At 43.3% G+C, this 20,899-nt stretch overlaps 1 protein-coding gene across 1 annotated transcript in view; it reads left to right on the plus strand.

Annotated features, from left to right (window-relative positions):
- The window catches only part of GLI2 (GLI family zinc finger 2), a 191,186-nt gene that overhangs the window by 128,789 nt on the left and 41,498 nt on the right, over nucleotides 1-20,899 (plus strand). Inside the window, exon 4 of the mRNA XM_027725639.2 lies at nucleotides 20,505-20,707. Coding sequence (XP_027581440.2) covers nucleotides 20,505-20,707 — 203 coding nt within the window. The remainder of the gene's footprint in view (nucleotides 1-20,504; nucleotides 20,708-20,899) is intronic.

The following is a 20,899-nucleotide window of genomic DNA, read 5'->3' on the forward strand; positions in this document are numbered from 1 at the left end:
CAAATTTGCCAAATTTAATGTCGAGCCCAAGATTTTCCATGTTGAATATCTGTTTCAGGCTGGTTTTCTCTTTCCTTTGTTGTTTTTTGTGAGATTCAGCCAAGGGAGGCCAAGTGAGGTTAAGGGAAAATATGTTGTTTAGCCATACAAAAAATAATCATCATCATCTTATAACTGCTTTTAGAAACACTAGTGTCTCTTACTTTAGAGTTGGAATTTGTTATTGTCACAGATGTGCCTTTTGCTGTTCCCATTCTACAAAAACACACACAAACCCCCATCAATTTTGCCGGATAGAAATCCTTTGAAAAGTCTCCCTTCCAATGCACACAGTGAAGGCGTGTTGGAGTTTTGCAGTGAAATTTTCCGAGTGCCCCGTGGCCCTGACCACGCTTCAGATGAGCCTTGCCAGGGCTTACCTGATGGTGCTCCTCATTTTCTGTTGGGGCCTCTTTGTCAGCCCCTCCACACAGGGGGATTCATGGCTCCATGGCAGAGAGGAGCTGTTTGCACCGCTCTTGGAACCGCTTTTGTATATTATTTGGCATGCATAAAGTGCCTTCAGTTAGCCTCCATGGGACACAGCTCCCACGAGGCAGCAGCTGGGATCCTGTCAGGCAGTTTGGGATGGGACCCCTGGTAGTGGTTGTTCCTGCAGCAAGGATGCCGCTCGTCTGAGCCACAGAATGTACACACCAATAAAACCTGTGTGTTTTCATATTTACTTTGCTACTGGAGTAGAAAATCTTTGGCAGGCCATGATTGATGGTTCTGTGCTGCTTAGGAGACAGAGCGAGCTCCCTTCGGAGTCAAAGCAAACAGCTGCTCAGAGAGGCCTTCTTATGTGTTTTGCAAAGTTTTACGACTTTCACCAAATAGATACATTGCTCATTTGGGAAACAGGTTTGGGGGCTCCCACATCCAATTTATTTTGTCCCCTTCTTTCCCACATGCTTATTTTATTTATTTAAGAAAATAAGAATGTGTGAGTTTTCAATGGTTTGCAGAGGCTGGTCCCCTCCAGAAGGCTGGTTCAAACCTCTGTAATTAGCAGGAGTGTGTTGCTTTTAGGTGGCTCTTTGGTAACATACATGAGGTGATTTGGGGGATTGTCAATACCAAGATTAATACTTGATGGTCACTTGATCCATCTCCAGGAGACCACAAATTAAATACTGGGCTGCTGCTGTCATGCTTTGGGAGCTGGAAAAATTGCTTTAATTCCATCTGTGCTTTATTTTTCCCATCTCTAAAATGCCGTCATGGCATTCTGATGTCTTGAGAGCTAAGCAAAGTCAGGTAGTCTGCGACTCCTTTGGCTTCCCAGATTGGGCTTGTAGCATGTTTTCAGACATCAGGAAGGAAGTCCACAGCGCTGCCTACCTGTGCAGAAACTGAGAAGGTACACACTTAGCACGTTCTGGCCTCACTGGGAGGACAGGCTGATCAGGTCTTTTGAAAATGGGGCAGACATAATCCAAAACACTCATCAGGGATAGAATGTTTCTGTAGGCTTTTCCAATCTGATAAACTATTCTACAGAAAAAAAACCACAAAAAAAACCAAAAAAACAAAAACAAAAAACAAACAAACAAACAAAAAAACCCCACAAAAACAAACAAAAAACCAAACAAAAAACAAAAAACAAAAACAAAACAAAAACCAACCAAACAAAAACAAACAAACAGAAAACAAAACAAAACAAAACCAACCAAACACAAAACCCCACAGCTTTCTCTTTTGAACCCTGTTAACAGTTTTCAAGCATATTCCATTATGGGAGAAATCTGCACATCTATGCCATTCCTTAAATTCAGGGTATTTTCGTCATGTGTGTTTAGTTAAACAACTGTCAGAATACTTTGAATGACTCAAACCTGAAGTCCAGAGTGACTTCAGGGTTCAGAGTCACTAAACTATGCAATGAAACACAGATCGAACTTAGAAACATTTGGGCTGGATTCAGATGCTGAACACTAGTGACATTGAACTGGAGTGAAGGGCCTTGGTGAGCTCAGATGGAGTCGTGCCCACTAGTACTTAGTGAAGATCTGGGCCACCAAGTTGCTGGTGCTGTGAAAAACTGCAGCTCTAATTTAGCCTAATCACCACCAGAAGTGTAAAAATGGCTAAGACGTTTTAGTATTGAGAACAAAAGCATGATCTTTGAGGTCTTTTATGTAAACCTCTGGCATGTGTTCATTTAATATGATGTCACTCTATAATCCACCATTGCTTTTAAATGTCATTCTCAGAGCTTCATGTCAGCGAGTCTTAAGTGATAATCCCTTTGCTTACCTCACTTTATAGTAGATTAAAAGTGACTTCATGCTTCCACCTTATCCGCTGTTAAGCTTGTGCTTTAGAAAAAAAATTATTTGAACTCACTTCTCCTGCTGCTTTCTAAAGAGTTTCTAAACAGAGAGTGTGTGTCTTTCAGAAGCTATCTCAATAGGATTGCCCGTTCTCCACTGCTTTCAGCATCTGTGAAAATGGATAAATGTTCAGTGCCAACTTCCTGCCCTTTTAAACTCCAGTGTTCTGAATTTGTTTCTCAAGTTTTCTCTCAGCTAAATGGAGACCACTGCCCCTCCTGGCCTCTTCTTTTTCTTAATCCTAAATAAATCCCCTCTCTAGATGACATTTCACCTCTCACCAGCTTCTTACAGTCATGAAGACGAGATGATGGAACCTGTTGCGGTGTTTTGCTTCTCTGTAGCACATTCTGTTGTACAGCACAGGAGTGTGTGGGTTCCCCCTTTCTGGTCTTGTATCTCTTGGTTGAACTTTTACTCTATCCTGTAGCAAATCCTCTCTCAGTATATGAAGCTCTTCATACAGTTCACCTTTCTGGTCCACCCTCCATTTTTTCTCTCCCTGAATTTCACCCTCCTGGTCCTAGCACACCTCCTTGTGTAACACATCCCACCAGATATTTGCTGCATGTTGTCATATCCTTCCTCCCTTCTCTGGCCAGGCTGCAGCCTGCAGCATATAGTCGAATATCAGTCTGCTCAGCCTCCTCATTTTCACTGCATTTCTCTGAAATCCTTCCAGTGTGTGTGAAGATAAATGGCCAAACCTCATCCATCCCATTGGCCTGTGGAATGAAGCCTGTGGCACATCCCTTTTCAGGTGCTAGTTAATCTGTATTCCCAGTTATCAGTGGCCAAGGGGAACAAATCACACAAGGTGCTGAGAGATAAAAACTAATGGTAGGAATGCTGGCTTGTGATACTGGCCAAAAAAATGTAGGATTTTTAATGTCCATACAGAGCGGAAATTTTCAAATCTCATCCAAAAGTTCCCCCACGCAGCAAAGAGCAGAGAAGTCAATTTACCCTGGATGGATGAAGGACTGAGTCAACTCTGCTGGGATTAGAACATGTGGTTCGAGGGATCCAAGGTATTTTGGGTCTGATTCTCAGACCACCCAGATGGCTGGGGGAAAGTTAAAAAAAATAATACTAATAAAAAAAAGGACCCTATTTGGCAGAACTCTGGATTTGCGTACCCTGCGTGGAGCTGACGCCGTACAGACACATCTGCACAAACCAAAGGGCAGAACTGGGTGCTGTTACTCTGGCAAATCTCAGATCTGCACAGCACTCCTGTGGGAGTGCGTGCATTTAAGTGGGCTTTCTAAATCCCTGGCTTTGACACTAAACCACGTATGTATGTTCTTCTTCTGTGTGCCAGACCATTTTGAGAATTTGTGATTTTACACAATTTTCTGCCTTGGAGGCTTTTCTTTCCCATTCTTTTATGTTTCACCAGTGATATTAAATAGACAACTAACAGATAAAATCTAGAGCATTCTCAAGGGTCAAATTTTTAAAGGTCTCTGTGTTATTTTAGATCATAAATCTCATTGTATTGGGTCTGGCTAACAATATTTGAGAGTGAGTGTTGTAGGTTTCCAAATACTGTTGACTCTTAGAGCTGTCTTGTCAAGTGCTAGTAATGCAAAGCCTCAGTGGGTTTTTCAAACATCACAGTTTATGTCAAACTCCTTCAGCCTCCATTGAAACTCAGGACACTAAAGCCAACTCTACTAAAGGAGTTAAGTACCTAAAAATTAATAGAATGGATGGAGTGGACTTAAAAAACACAAACATGTTAATGAGATGGCTTGTGCATGCTTGGAATCCTGCAAGCATGTCCAGGTTACACAGTTCCTGTAGGATCAATGGGTATGTTTTCTGCCTTGTCTCCTCTCTTTTGTTGGAGCAAATGGCAAACATGCACATGGCAAATCTTGTGGGAGGATGTGCTATGGAAAAAAAACATATTGAAGGTTTAGATGATATCAGCTGGCCGTGTTCCACTTCAAGAGCAAGTTTACTGCATTCCCTGCACTCACTCTGTTGGTATGTGGGGGGTTGGTTTTTGATAGAATTGATAGTGGTAGCTGATAGTGAATCAGGAGAATGTGAGCCTTTTGATGATTTTTTTAAGCTGATACTTGGGGGGGACACCTTAGAGCATGGTAGGAACTATGGCATGAGCTGATGATGCAGAGGGTCACACAGAAAGTAGTCTAGGCTAGAGAACCATTTTAAAGCCTCTTCCTATTTAGGAAAACATGTAAGTATATGCTTAATTAGAAATGCCTGTTTAGGTCTGATGACTTCATTTTCACATACTGTCCTGAAGAGAGGTGTTCTTCTGAAGATAACATAGAATAAATGGTACTAAATCCTGCTTGTGTATTTGTGCTGTAGAAATAGTTCGCATTAGCAATTTTTCTTGTGCTGATCTGAACCTGGTTGTTGACTTCAGACCTGTTACAGTAATGGATTATTTGCCGGCATTTTCATGAAAGGCTTTACTTCAGTTATGTTTCTTTAGATAATTTTTGTGAAGTAGAAGTCAAGGTCCAATGAAGAGGGACTCTAGAGCTGTGGTGGTTACTTCCCCATAGTATTGCTGGGAGTCCAGCATCATCACAGAGATCCCAAAACTGGAGTCAAACAGGCCAATTTGGAGGAGCCTAACCACCAAGTTACTGTGTGGACAAAATGTCCCGGTGTTTGCTTCCTAGGAAGAGCAAATTTTCAAGGAATTAGCAGTGTTTGAGGTGCTCCATTGGTCAGGTCAGACTGTGTTGGTCCTGCTTGTTTGAAAAGACCCTCAGGGAGCCAATCATGTTTTTAGTTCTTTGGGAGTAACTGAAATGAGATCTTTGCTGCTGTATTACCCTGATCACAAGGCACGCACTTTGTGATGGCATCTCTTGGGGATCACAGTACAGCATGAGAATTAGTTTGTTGTAGGAACCATGTCAGGGTGAATAATTCTATAATCTGTAGACCAGTGAGAAAGATTTTGCAGTTTGTTCCCAGGGGAGAAATTATATAAAAGTTATTTCTAGTTTTTCCTTTTTTTCCTAGTCCTCCAGCCCAGCTGATATCTCTGTAAGAAGTATTGCTAGGAACTGAAGAACAGTGGGGTATCTGCAAAATTTTATCCAGTACGTGTTAATGCTTGGTTATTACCTTTTTGTATATTGTTTCCAATAGAAGTCTCTAAACAGAGAAGTAGTCATAATGAAATCAGTGTCAGCAGACCCCAAACCACTTTATTCACTTGAAAAAATAGTAAAGTTCCAACGTCCCAATAGATTTCTGTCCATCTTTGGAAAAGGTATTGTACATGCACACATAACCAAGACAATTTTTAGGCTAAGTTAGAGAAATTCAAACCCTCCCTCAGGGGATGTGATGACCAGAATGTAAGAGACTAAAATGGAATTTAGCCAGTTTTAAAACCACGTCTTTTAAGAGTTCCACAGGACCTTTACAGAGGACAAATACACTGGCCTTTTGGGCTATAGCAGATAGGAATGACAACCACTTCATATTCCTCACCAGAGCATCATCACATGGTGTTTCCTAATGAGTCAGAGGGAAAGGCACTCTCCCACCAACACCACTTCCTCTGTGTCCTGGGATTTTCTTTGCAAGTCATCAATTCAAGGCTTGGCTAGGTCTTGACCTCTCTTGGCATGTGAGATCTAAACCTGGTATGACTCCAGACTTCCCTCGACCGCGTCTGGTTTGAATCCTGTCAGTGCCCAGACGAGTGTTACCACAAGAATAAGAAACTCTTCAAAGAGTTGTTTGTTTGTTTGTTTGTTTTATGAGCAAGCTTCTGCCAAATGTGAAGAAAGTAGGAGCTCTGTGAGCTGTAACTTCTTTCCCTTCAAGTCCTGATGTGCTGATGGACCACAGAATCCTATCATCCTGGTGTCTCGTTGCTTGCAGAGCAGGATTCACATTTCTGGTGAATGGTGTGACAGTTTCTGATAAGTATGGATGGTGAGCAGACTTAGGCTTTTCTGCACTGATGTCACATTGCTTCAGGTATGTCACTCTGGTGCAGCATACTGGGTGAATGACCTTTCCCAGGGTGATTCAGTGAGTAAATAGCACAAACTAAGGGATAGAAAATTCCTTGAGGCGCCTTGCACTGAAGAGTAGATTGTGCTTCCTCCTAAGATCTTGCACTAGGTGCAGTGGTTTCCTATCCCTTCATTTGGTTTTTGACTACATTGCCAAACTGGCCTTTTTCCAGGATCTGGTTGCTGTGATTGACTTAATTGCTTTGTGTTTCATAAACCCAACCCCAACCCTTCCAGCCTCGTGTTCATTGGTGGCTTTTCTCCCAGGTAGGGCAATTTTGTGGTTCACATGCTCACCAGTGAAATTGCTGCAATCTGTGAATTTTCAGAGCAGTAAGGATTTGTGCGTACATGTGTTGTGTGTGTGTAGTCTTCCTTACTTACCAGTGCAAGGTCTCAGTCTGATCTCCTCCTCCTGTTATCATCCTCACTGGGTGAAAGCTAGGCTGAAAGTTAATCCCCTTGCCTACAGTGCATCATGGTCTGCACTCCCCTGATCAAATTTGAGTTTCAGTTGAAAGAGCCACTGGCATCCAGGAACAAATGTTTGATTAAAATGAAACTGTAGATTTTTAGAAGTTCTTCTTGAAGTCTGAAGGTAGAAGATGGAGATGGTGTAGCCAGGGAATCTGGTAAAAATCCATGGGTACAATAGCATGGGCTGCATTTGATGTTAATTTTTGGCTCATGAAACTTTTCTCCTGTATCATTGAACAGCAGAATGAGAGCTTTCAAGTGGGACTTTTGTAATTAAAAGTTTATCTCATACCAATAGGTCCTTATAACTCTTCTTGCACTTGCTCTGTCCCTCAGATGCTCTATGACTGACCTTAGAAAATGGCCTGTGCATTCTTGTACCTTTTTTTTATTGGCTAGAAACTCTTTTATAGCAGGTATGAATGGTTGATTAATCCTTACAGCTTTCATGAGTACCAAATGTGTACTGCATGCTGGGTAAGAGAAATTATTTTCCTGTTAGGTTATGAACAGCTTTAAAACATGTACTGTAATGTGATGTGCACAAAGGGAATTGTGAATCTTAACAGTTCAGATCTGGATAGTTGGATTTCCTTGGTTACTAATAACACTACAGATTATTTAAACTGTAAAACATTTTAAAAATTCACATTATTTTCACCTATTACATCCTTTGCTTACTTTAACAAATCAAGCAGCAGATACAACTAAACAAAAAAACCCCAAAACATGCAAAGTATAGGACCTTAAGTCCTTTTCAAAGTAAACTCTGAGACAGAAGTATTTGATATCAAAATCCCATCAGCATCCTACTCCTGCAACTATGTGGGAGCTTACACCCCACTGAAGTCACTTTGGGCTGCAAAAGGTACTTGAAGGTGCAAAAAGATGACTGATGGGTCTTTCAAAAGCTGCTACCACATGGAAAACCTCACTGCTGGGATTTCAGCTTAGATTTGATTTCCAGGCTTGGTTTGTTTGCCACTGTGTTGTCTAAAACAGGTAAAGCAGTCCACTGCAACTGAGCAGTTCTGATTTCTCATTTCCAGACCACAGTACAAAGACCCTGTGTTTACCTTTTCAAAAACCAGAGAGAAATGTTTAAATAATATTTTGTGCTAAATTATTAAAATTGCTGCAAATTTTTTCATTAAAATTTGAGTATGTTTAATATCCCTTCTCTTGAATTTTAAATAGAACCAATACTTGGTGACTTAATTATCCAGCAATCTCTCTTTTTTTAGTTTTTTGCCTTATATTAATAAAATGAGTGTATTTACATAGTTCCAACCTAAGCACATCTCGTTTTACTGAATAAGTGCATCATTTAAAGGGCACACAATGTTAACACCTTTTGGCTCACCTGAGGCTTTACATCATGCAACGTGCTGAATCCTATAATGAACTTTATCCTATGCAAAAAATAAATCACTGTCTCTGTCCTTCCTTATAAAACGTTCAGAAGAAACTCACAACTCTCTAGTAATTTTAAACTGTCCCCATTGCATTGAGGTTTCATTCAGACTACCTAGAGTACCATCTCAGACAGACTTTGGCTGCTGTTGTGGAAAGCAATGGCTGTAACCTGTGAGTTGAGCACCTGCAGTTGACCATTCAAAGACAGCAGCTGTCTCTTCCTTGGCTCTGCATAGTTTGAGAGTGTGCAGAAACAGGGCTGGAGGTTTCATCCCTCTCACCACTTAAATGCCACAAGAGGAGCATGAAGTGGTGTTTGGTGAGATGCAAGAGTTGTGGAGTGATGAGGATCCTCCCGTTTCTCCTTCTGGGTCAGCAGTATGGACAATCACCAGAACTGTGAGCGTGAGTAGGATGTCTGGGGGCCTTTGCCAGCACTGATGCTGTAAAAAAACCCCTGCTTTTCAGGCAGCACCCCAAATCCGGCTGCAGTTCCCTGGAAAGGGGAGGGTAAAGAGTGGCTGTGCGACAGATGCAACGTTTAAGGTCAGTTTGGGATAATTTAAGGATCAGCTAAGGACTGGAGATACTGAATTTCCTACTTGTACCCAGCTGAGCCTAGTGCCCAGTTTTAACCTGAGTTGAAGATCTGCTGTATCTAATATTGATGTGAGGCTCCATGCAGGCAGAGAGGCAGCAGAGAGCAGTGGCCAGGGCAAATGAGGCCATGGCACAGCCCTAAGGGCAGAAGCTACTGCAGGGGGGTGGTGTGGTGATGAGCTGTCTGTTCTCAGACCTCCTCTCCTGCCAGGCTGGAGAGCACCAGACCCACTGGACACCAGCACAGCCACGGCGGATGCGCAAGGGTGGCTTCTTTGACCTCGAAAGGCCATGTGTGTTTGTACATCACTCTCCAGCTACGATGACAACGGCTCTTTGAAATGCTTTTCTGCATTTGCATTTACAAAAGCTGGATAAGCCTTTTTTTAAAAAAATCTGATAAGTAGCAGGCAATTGAATTAACCACTGTTGACTGTATTGCTGTCTCTTAACAAACTCCATCTGTATGGTCTCCCTTTGTAGACACAATTTTATAACTTAATTTCCCTACCAAAACATCAGTGTTTACTTAGTAAGAAATCTGTTCTTTGTCAGCTTAAAACAGTGATTTCTTTATTACCACTCTGCGCAAGGAATGACAGCACGGAGTTGGCACTGGAGCAAGTCTGGTTGAGTCTACAGCGTTGTAATGGAAACAGGGTGAACTGAGGGTCAAGTATAATGGGATTTGTATACAGAAATGTGTCTGCATAAGGAATAGCTGCATGAGATAAGAGAATGAAAGATGAGGCCCGCAGGTCTCCCATTGCAGAGTGTTGGGAAGGAGGTATTGCTGTAGGTACACAGGGCTGCTGACATGGGAGATGGGGTTACCTCTGCGCCGACGTAGAGGAGTTGCCTAAAACACACATGCATCCAGCACTAGCTGACGTCAGTGAATGTTGGATGGATTGGGGCGGTGGTCAGGGATTGCTCTAAGAATGTTTTGTGTGTAATTTTTATTGATTTTGAGAAGCATGGGTCGATGAGGGGTTTTCAAGCTGTTACAGTCTATGGCCTCCCTAAAAATTTTCTAGCAGAGTTGTTAAATGTGGTATAGTGAATTTGGCTCATAAAAAGAGGCTCGCAGGGTTTTTTTGCTGTCTTTCACAACCCCTGAAAGAGTTTTAGTGATTCCCAAGGGTTTTGCAAACCACAGGTTGAAAAGCACTAGTGTAAACTTTCAGCAGTAAACAGCTGGGGAACATCAGATCCCTATTCCTTCCTTGATAAATGTGTTCTATTTTCCTGTGCCATTGAAAAAATGGAAGAACAGGAGAGCAGCTGTAGTCAGTGACACCAACAGACCTGGGAGCAAAAGAGTGTTGGAAGAAAGGCTTTTCGGGTGGTTACGTGGTGGATGAGATATAAAACACCTCATCTTTTTTACCATGAGATGATGATTTGGGGGGTGGGAGAAGCATCCTGGCTCCTTTGAAGCATGTTGAAGTTGTACAGTGCAGTGAGCAGTGCTGGGGTTTTGCAATAAGGCTGGGCTTCTGTTTATTGCATTTGTTTTCTCCTGCTATAGAGGCTTCCTCAGTCTTACATTTCAGGCTAGAGCTGGTAGAGAAATGCCAGTTGGTTATTGCAGTCACCTGGAGCGAGACTCTGCTTTCTCTGAACTGTGTTCATCTTTTCCCTATGGAAAATTAAATCCTAGCTGGATGTTGCCCAGATTTTTAAAACATTTGTGTTTCATTCAGATTCACTTTCTTTTTAATGATTAAAAAAATAGAAAAGGAAAAAATAATAGGTTAAAATTAGGAGAAATTAAAGTTGAAGTGCTGATTTATTGTTAATTTTCTTATTTGTACAGAAAACTCCAGACACTTCCAAGTGAAAAGCTTGTTTGGAATAAAAAGGGTTTATTCCCTGCACTCCTATCAGTGAAAAACTTTTACCTAGTTCTGCTATTCACCATATAATTGCTTGCTTTTCAGCATACTTGTAGCAAAGGAAAGGCTGGTTAGATCAGCCAGGCTGCTGGATCAGATCTTACGTTACATCTTGAGCTCTTTGAGTGCCATTAGCATTTCCTTTTAGAAGTGAAGAAATATTGACAGTTTCGTAGGTTATCTTGCATTTTACTGCACGTTAGGGCACTTCAAAGTCTTTATGTAGTGATGGGAACTGTCATGAAGTAGATGTGAAAAGGGCCTTTGGTCCAACTAAACCTGTCAGCAAGAAGATTTAGGGCAGATGGTTATTATTAGAAATCAATGTATTTATTATATATTGTTCAGGAATATTTCCCTTTGGAGGTTACCGTGAGTGCTGTTGCTGTTTAAAATGTGTCAAATGCCAGTAAAATTAATTCCTGCGGAAAACCCAGGGAGCCCCAACCAAAAGCTTTGTTATTATGGGAATGCACGTCTTTTCCTCCTTTGTGCTGTGATGCACCAGAGGCAGATACCTGGCGTGTGTGTGTGTGTGCGTGAGATGTTTCTGTGCAGCTATCACAATCACCTCTATATACAGACAGAGCTCCTCTGACTGCTGTGTCTGGAAAGGCTTTGTAGAGATCTGTGCTGTATCTGTTCCCATTTTGTTTTATTCCCCTTTATAAACTATGGCTTTTTGGTTACTTCCAGTTAGTTACGGCAGCTTGCTGCTGCTTAGAGCAAGCACATCATCTGTCCAAAGCCTGAACACCAGCGGTTTTCCCCTGCACTTTAGAAGAGAGAAGCAGGACATTGCAGGTTTTTGTAATTAATTGGATGTAGGTTTTTGTTCCTTGGTGTCTTGTTTAGCTATAGGATTTAAGTTCTAAGACCTTGGATTATGGGAAGAGGGCATTCCCAATAGAAAAGAAGCATATTAGCAGAAGCATTAATGCTGGAAGTCACCGTCCTGGAACAAAGATTCATTTTCTGTTCACCCTGTGATTTACAGCACATTCCAACCAAGTGATTTGGCTATGGTCTTCTGGCATAACATTGTTTGCCCTTTCCCTGACATTTTGCACATAAAGAAAAGTTATGAGCTTCTTGGGCATTCAAGGTACCAGGAAATGCAGGAGTCTACCTAATTTGTTAACATGAAATTATAGATGTCAGACATAGACTCTGTTAGTTAACATTGGTTAGAGTAATGCTGCAGCCAGTTGATTGTATTACAGTCATGATGAAGAGGAATGGTCTTTTTTTGCTTTTCTGGGATATGACGGGTATGGAGCCAAGGCAGACTTAAAGTGTAATGAATGAATAAGCATTTTCTATGGTTTGCCTGACTCTTCCATGAGCTCCATTGCTGTGGTGTTGCTGCCACTGGCTTGTTCTCTCCTCAGTGGGTTAGTGCTGGCATAACATGAAAAGAGACTTTTCAGAAGTACTATAGGAATAGTCTTTTAAATGTTAAACCCTTCTGTAGCACTTGGATGTTATTACCTTTTAAGGGAGAGAAGCTGCCACCCAAAAGTAGCATAGGAAGAAGACATTGGGCAGGGATCAAAAATTCAGATTTCTTCCCCACAAACATGCACTTCCCATTTGTTTTCCCAAGCCCAGTGTCTTCACAGCTGCAAGCAAAGTATTCACTTGAAAGTGCTAATATCCTCAACATGTGTCCCAAGGGAAGACAATCAGATGCAGAGAAATGGCTGTGTCACATCTGACACATCTCTCCAACAACACCCATTTCCCACATCCCCACACCAATGTTCAATCCTCTCAGATCTCCCTCAGATCTGCCCTCAGGATCTGGTCCATGTCTGTACCTCTCTGCATCTCTTTCCCTGCTGCTTCCCACCTTGCTTGCTCCTCCAGCTTACCATGCCACTGCCCAGCTTTCATCCCCTCCCAGCCCTGAGCCTGCAGTGTTTTGATACCCCAGCTCTTGAATTTAGTGACTACTGGAATCAAATTCTCATGCCTGTTGGTTTCAACCTGAAGCTCACATGCCTCCAGGTTTGCACTGCTCCTTAGCTTTGTCACTGAACTCCTTTTACTGGCTCCTGCACTTCTATCCATGCTTTCCTTTATGCCTTTTCTCTCCCTTTCCTTCCCTCTCTCCCTCTCAGCTACCTTCCTTGAAGTTCCTCTTCTTAAAATATCCTGCTTCTCTGAAGGCTTTCATCATTAATCTCTCAAGAAACTATCTTAGGGACTCATCTGCTGTGCTTTGATTTATTCGTTGTGTGGTTTTTTTGGCGAGTATCTCACAAGAACTGAGCTGGTCATCCTTCTACCTCCATTGCTAAAGGAAAGCTTGTGTGAAAAGGTGGGCTTTCAGAACTTAAATTAAAAGATCATGTAAGTAAGATAATTGGATAAAAAAGGATATTAGGATGTGAAACAGAATGTTTACTTGCTTTGATGTGCTTTGGGAACATATGTCTGCACCGTGGGTTGTGTGGCTGATTAAGTATAAAACAATCCGAGAAAAAATCACCACTATTAAGCTTAAATCAAAGATCTCTCCCCAAGACACTAATTTGATTTGGGTTTGAAGGTCCCATATCAACCCTAATTTCTACCTTTGATGTCTTGCTTCTTTGTATGTTGTATAGTGGAGGGCAACCTTACTTATAAAAATTTGCAATTATTTTCCATTTTAAAAGCAAATATTGATATTGTTGTTGTGTTGCAGTTGTGGCTACAAATGTCAGCCAAAACTAGACCTGTGTTGTGCTAAATGCAGCATAAATGCAATAAGAAACCATATGTGGTTAGGAGAGCTTTTAATCTGAGAACTAATTCCTGTACTCAAGCTCCCAACTTTGCTCCCTCCAGAAGTTGCCCTTGTCCCCTGAGGCTGCCAACAACCTGTGAGCTCAAAAACTTTGTTAACTTATGGTGGAACTTAGATGAAAAAAAGTTTCAAGCTCTAAGCCAAAACACTTTTGATTTCATTGATTAAAAAATAATACTCATATACCAGGTGAAATCAAATCTTTTGTTTAATTGGTTCTTATGTTTAGATATTTTAGACCAAGGATTGAAGTCAGGTATGTTTGAAAATGAAATGGTCTTTCAAAAGGAAAAATAAAAGACTTTTACCTTTTTTTTTTCACTTTTGAAACAAAAAAATTCTTATTCTTGCCTGGAACAAATATTTTAAATTTACCTCCTACACTAGAAGTTACACTAAGTCTTGAATATGTCTTTCTAAGGGATGGAAAAAAATTACGCTAAGAAATTGTACCTGCCTTAGGTAATGATACTGTGTAGATGAAAAACAGAGGAGTCACACTGGAGACCTGTTCTTGTTGCTCCTGTCATCAGAGGCAGTTTCCTTTGGCTTCACTGGTGCAAGATTAGAGTTTATATCATGACAACTACTATTGCCAATGGATTCAGAGTGGGATTTTTTGTACTTAAATCCTTTTCAAAGCACTGCCCAAACCATAAATTCACAAATAAGGCATTTCATATTCAGGGATCTGTGTCTGTTAAGGTCCAATGGAATTACCACAGTTATGTAATCTGACACTGGCAACACTGGCCATAGGATTCACCTCTTTAACTTCTACAGTGGGAGAAATTACTATTTCATACTATTAAAACTTCAAACCTTGCAGTGAACTTGGAGCACTTTTAGAAAAACATCCATTTTTGTCATACAGTGTTGCTGAATTTACCAGTTTCGTTCATAAACCCATCCAATGGGAACTTGCCCTTGCTGTTAAAAAATATCTTTTTAAATAGATTTTTTTATTGTTAAAAATCTTTTTTAAAATTACCTTTTATGCTTCCTGTGCCTCAAAGACATGTTTGAGGGGAAAAGAGAAAATAGAAACTGCATGAACCATGCCCATTAAATTTCTGCAGGCAAACTGTAACAATTTTTGTCCAGATTCACAGTCTCCATAACAGCTTCTTATAAGTGAGAGCATTAATTGCTGAATTAGCAAAGATAGGTCTGATTTGCTATATATTCATCTTTGTGAGTATGAGAAAAAAATTATTAACCTTATTTTAGAGGTGAGAAGATCCAGGGAAAAAAAAATAAAATTACTTGTGCTGAGCATCCCGGCAGGGGCAGGGGCTGGGAGTTATCAGTGATGTCTCTTGAGTCCCCATCCCCATCTCTTTGTAGTGGGACACATAAGCTGGCGTCTTCAATTCTACAGCCTTATATTCAAGCAGCAGGTCGCTTTACTGGATAATTATCAGCTTGTTGCAGTGCTGGGAGAGCTGGGAAGCACGGGTGATTCCCCATCGCCTCATTACCAGGCTGCCCTGCGCTCCCCGGCAGCGGCTGGGGGGAGAGAGGCGGCTGCGCGGCAGCTCTGTGCTGCTCCTTCCGTACATCCTCTGCTCTCAGAGCTGAAAAAATGGGAGGGAGGGAAATCTTTGTGAGTGATCAAATGCCATGTGAATTTGATAGTCGTGGCCCAGGTTTGACCTCTGAAAGGTACCTTGTTTTGAGGGACCTCGTGGGGTTTGATCCTGAGGGTACCGCACAACTGTTGCGACCTCTCGCCCTTCCTGTTGTAAGGGACTTTAAATCAGAAATAAACAGATGTGAAGTTGAGGGGCTGGTGAGAGCTGTTTAGACTGAATCATTTAGCATGAATCCTGAGGCACTTAAGGTTTCCTGTTGAATACAGCTTTGGCATCCTATACATACAGTGTCTGCCATGAGAGCAGTCCATTTTTGGGGTATCTATATGGCTCCTTTCCATCTCCTTCAGACCTTAGGTGGTATTCTGGGTACACAGTATTTGGAAAACTAGACCAGGAAGTTCTATTTAAAACAAAACAAAAGCAAAAGTTTTTATGTGGGGTTTAGACAGGATTGTTGGCTTTAAAAACTTTTTCTCTTGTAAGAAAACTCTACCAGGCTATGATACCCCGCTCTGTTTCTCACTTCCATGTCTGTTTAACAGCTATGCATTTTTTATTGTACAACAAAACAATTGCCTTCAAGTGTCCATATTCCATTAAGCATATGGAAAAGTATTCAGCCCTTTGTTTTCAGCTGAATAAATTTATTTGTCACTTAAGTATTAATTTAGACTAGTCATGGGACATTAGTGCTGGTTAATTGTCCCCATTTTTCTGGGGTTTATTTAACTGATGGAGGTTATTTCAGAAATGTGCAACTTCTTTAACTGTTACATTCATTGCTGAGTGCCCCTTGCAGAGGTTGCAGGCTCACATGCAGCAGCGGCGAGATGTTACCACATCTCCACCGCGCAAGATTTTGGGATTGCTGGTGCATGTCCACAGAGGGAGAGCAGGATGAGAAAAACTCACCCCAAGGCCCTGTTTGTAGCAGCCCGCACTGGTTTTGCCAGTCCCTGAGGTTTTGCCTTCCCAGGAGCCCCAGTTCCTCAGAGACAAGGCTGCTCCTCCACGATGGGACCACGAGGATTCTTTCTCAGCACTGCATCCAGCTGTGATGCATCGCAAGCAGCACACACACACCTCCTGTGAGCAGTGGCATAAAAGACAAGCAAGTGCCAAACCCCAAGGGCACACACAGGGACACAGTGGTCTGCCTCACTAAAACCACAGCTTGATGTCTTTTTGCCTTGGTTTTCAAAGGAAAACTGCCAGGTCCTTCCCCCAGACTTTGGGATGAGACTGCGGAGCTTCAGATGAGCTGTCACTCCTTTCAGAAAAACCCAAGTGGCAGGAAAATTAAGCAGATCTCTTTTCCCTGGTGGAAGAACCATTAAGGAGCAACCAGGTCCTGGGAAACCACCAAAGTGTCCCACCAGCAGTGTGTGTCATGTCTCAGATGCTGGTATCTCTCCTTTTGCTGATTGTGCTTTTCCACTGCCACATGTTACCACTGCTCCACAGTTCTGCTCTGCAGGCAGCTGGAGCCAGGTAAATAGTGCAAGGATTTCTACTCTCCAAGGGGAGTCATCCACTGCCCAGGTGGACCTACAGACCTGCTCTGTAAAGCCTTCAGCAGCTTGCATGCATCCATCATCACCATGAGGCTCTGCAGCCCTTAGGTGGGATCAGGTAATGTCTCCCACACCTCAGTGTCTCCCTCTGTTAGAGAGCAGCGAAGGAAAAGCCTCTCCTGGGTGGGGAAGGAAATGAATCCAGGCTCACGTGCTTCGTCAGAAATGCAAATTGCTCTACAAGTCCTGGGCATTAATTATAGAGCCTGGGCTTCTTGCTGGAGCCACAGGGAAAACAGGCCCCTGGTTCACGTTAAATTTAATGGCGTTTGGACACCCAATTCCCTTAGCCTATTTGAAAACCAGAATCCCACTTTCTAGAGAAATATATGTGGTCGGGTGAAATCCTTCATCCTACTGCAGATGGCAATGTTTTTACAGCACTGTTTTCAGCAAAGCCAAGAGCTCTCCCCCAGGTGCTGGGGTGTTTTCCTCATGCCATCATCCGTGGGATCCAGGAAGAAAGATGGGAGTGATATGGATAGCAGAGGTCTGGGCAGGGAGCTCTATGGACAGGCTGAGAAGTGCAGCTCTGGCACCATGGCTTCATTGCACGGGCTGGTTCACAACACTAAACTGAAAATTGTCCTGCTACAGGGTATGGGGCATGTTCCACTTGCCCTGGAGGTGAGCTGGGCATGGGGACAGAGTTGCCTTCTCCCAGCGCTGCTTCATCTCTCTTCCACTGCCTCTAAAGAGCAGGATCTGATGGTTCTCTGCCAGAAGCAGACCTGTGAGGCTACAGCTGCCTCTCACCATATTGTTGCAATGCCAATGCAATGGCTCAATGTGGGACTTAGGGTTTAGATAAGAAATAATGCAACTGGGAAAAAAGCAGGAAAAAAATCAAACTTTTGGGGAGTTAGGAGCAGAGGATCCCTCTGGCTGAGCGAGTTGTTCCTGGTAGGCAGCTACTGGAAGCCATGTTTTTTTGGGACGTGCTGTACCATGGGATGGTGTTTTGCTAGAATTGTAGGTGTACAAAAGTGATCCTTGCCTCAGAGGGCTCACAGGAGCCAGACTTGGATGACAGTATGGCTGTCATAGTCCACAGATGGAACAATGAGCAAGGATGGGCTTTAGGCAGAGCCACAAGAAACAGCCTGCTCTCCAGCTCAGTCTTTGTGCACAGGGCCAACCTCATGTTCAAACACCAGCTGCGTGCATTTTGGGGGAATTCTTGATCTTTTTCCCAGTGTTACCTCTTTGGACAGGGTGGGGTTTTCCTGTTCTGAGGGACTCCAGCATTTCTGCCCAATTTAGCACAGAGAAAATGAACAGCAAACCCTTCATATTGTTATACGCATTTTAGATGTCGGCCTCACAGTTTGATCAGCAGAGGCTCCGAAGGCTCGTAAACCTGGTAATACATAGTTCCAAGACTGCATCAAAGAAGTTCACAACCCTTTTGGGAGAAGCTGTGAGTACTGATGAAAGAGGGAACTTATTGTATATGTAAGAAAACTTCTTTCATGGCGTATGTATTAAGGCAGGCTCTGTGGCCCAGGGAAGATTGGGGCTGCTTTTAATTTACATCGCCCCTCACTTATATTAAGTCTTCGTCAGAAGAAAAATTAGTCAGATGTTTTCTTAATGACATCATTTTTTTTAATCCCGTTTCATTTTTTCCAGATGAGGCGGTGGAGATTATTAGAAATGAATTGAAACTAAATCTGGAACAGAGACTTTGATTCACTTCTCCCTCCTCCCTGGTAGAAATAAATTGGTCGGCTCCGTGCTCGGCCGCCTTTATTAGCAGCCTCGACAGAAACCAGCCCCGGCGGCCTCAGCTGCAGCTTTCCGAGCTTGCCGCCGCCACAGCTGACATCATGGCGAGAGGCACCAGAGAGTGACTTTGGTCACCCTATAATTTTGGTAGCAGAAGGCCATGGCGACGCAGGTGGGGAGGTTACGAGGTCTGAAACAGCCATGCCATCATCAGTTTGTCTTTCAGTGTCATAAAAGAAAACAGGGTCGATGCTGGTGGGTTTTCCTCTAGCTAAACCCTGGCCTGGGTCCAATGAGTGCCTGTGTCGGTGGCTGTGCGTCTCGGCAAGTTCTTTATATCTGATAGGTTTTCACTGCCTGGTATTTCACACTAGCGAGCCACAAGAGTATATTGCTACAGGAAAGTACTTTGAACTATAAATATTTCAGAAGGCATTTAATTTACTACCCATCAGCAGAAAGTGTTCAAAAAGCCACAAGGTTTACTAATTTATCAGAAAGACAGAGAAACACACGGAAGATCAAACAAAGGCAAACATGCTCATTAAACTGCTGAATAAGTCTGCAAAGCCTGTATTACATTTCTGTGTGGTTTTGTTGATATGCAAGAATTACAAATAAATTAAAATGCACCTGAACTGTTGATAAGACAGGGTGGGACTGTGATCCTGAGGTGCAGGAGGCATGTCTAAACAGCTCAGATCATCGTGTTTGTGGTTGTCTGTGCATGGAGAGATAGATCTTACATGCATAATATAATATGCATACAATGGCATATTTGGATAGTCTTAGGGAAGGACCTTTCTAATAACCTCCCTTAGATCAGCCCATGTTCCAGATCCCTGACCTCTGAATCCCTGTTGTCTCCCGTGCTTAGGGTGCAGCCCTTGGGGTGCACATCCATCTCTCTCTGCTTTGCTAGAGCACCCAGCCAGGGACAAATCCCGTCCCTGCTGTGACCTGTGTGTCAACAACAGCTCTGCTTCCAGCAGTCTGTGAGTACAGAGAGAGCTAATAGAAAGCAGATTTTGCTCTTTTGTTTTGCCTAATGACAGCTCTGCCTCTTTTGGTGTCTAGCTCAGATTTTCTGCTTCTCCAGCCAGGGCAAGTAACTTTTTCTCCTGTCCTTGCACCCTCTGCAGTTTGTCTAAGAGGCTGGAAGGTACAGTATAACACGTGGCTGGGAGAAGTCCGCTGACTTTCTTTTCCATCCTGGTTCACCCTTCAAAAAACTGCTTAAGCACTGAAACATGCATATGACTTTTTTTTGTTACCTGCTAAATCCCTCAGCATGCAGGGATCTTCTTTCTCAGGTAGTACTTGGCCCAAGGAAGATCTGAGAGATTTAAGAGAGTTGGCCCCCAGAAAGCATGCAGTAAAACCTCTCATGAACTTTTGCCCTCTGAACCTTACCGCCAGCCTGTCAAGGAGGTTTGTGCTAGCCGTGATGGACGCAGGAGGGGAGGGCTGCTTTGCTGGCACTGGCCAAGCTGCACGTGCTGGGCCGAGCAAAGCACAGCTCAAGATCACATAAATTCTCCTCGCACATCCTTGCACAGGCAACCCTGTTCGGGGCTTTGTCTGCACATGGCAGCACTAAACAGCTGGATACCCAGGGGCAGTGGGTAGCTCGCAAACCCCCAGTTTGCCTCGAATATCTTTGTGTAGCCAGCATCCCCATGCAAGGAGAGGGGTGGGACCTCTAGCATGGGGTGTGTTCCATGCTGCCTGTGTGTGCAGGCACTGCCTGAAGCAGCTCGTGCTCATTTTCGCAGCAGCCCATTTGGGGTGAGCCACCTTGCGTACATATATGTTTAGTGCAATACAGGTGCTTGTCTGTGGGAAACTTGGGGACTTCAGGCTCTGTGTATGCCAAGAGGGGATGTTCTTCCCTACTATGTGCTTGAACTCCCCTCTCGTAGGCAAAGGCAGTGGGGCAGGACAGAGAAGGGTGGCAGGCGGCTATGCCTGCCCCGAGTGGCTGTGAGTGACAGCGTGTCTCTGTTTTCTTCCCAGGCCTCCTCCTTTGAGCGGCAGTCCCGTCATCTCCGACATCTCCCTCATCCGCCTGTCTCCACACCCAGCTGGGCCTGGCGAGTCGCCCTTCAGCCCACCACACCCGTACGTGGCACCCCACATGGAGCATTACCTCCGCTCTGTCCACGGCAGCCCCACGCTCTCCGTCATCTCTGCTGCCAGGGGCCTCAGCCCCGCCGATGGTAAGACGCTGTGCTACTGGTACTGCAGAGATTTTGTAGCTCATCAGTACTGAAATTTCCTAAAACTGGGGGATTTACAGCTGCAAAGGCTCCGCAGCTGCTCTCTGAAGTGGGAGAGCTGTCTCTTTTTCTTTTTGTTTTTTTTTCCCCTTTAACTACACATTTGTTTTGCATCATCGCACTGAGAAAGCA

This window comes from Pipra filicauda, unplaced genomic scaffold (assembly GCF_003945595.2).
Source record: "Pipra filicauda isolate LSUMZ 115617 unplaced genomic scaffold, ASM394559v2 scaffold10_size6260569_pilon, whole genome shotgun sequence".
Lineage (NCBI taxonomy): Eukaryota > Metazoa > Chordata > Aves > Passeriformes > Pipridae > Pipra > Pipra filicauda.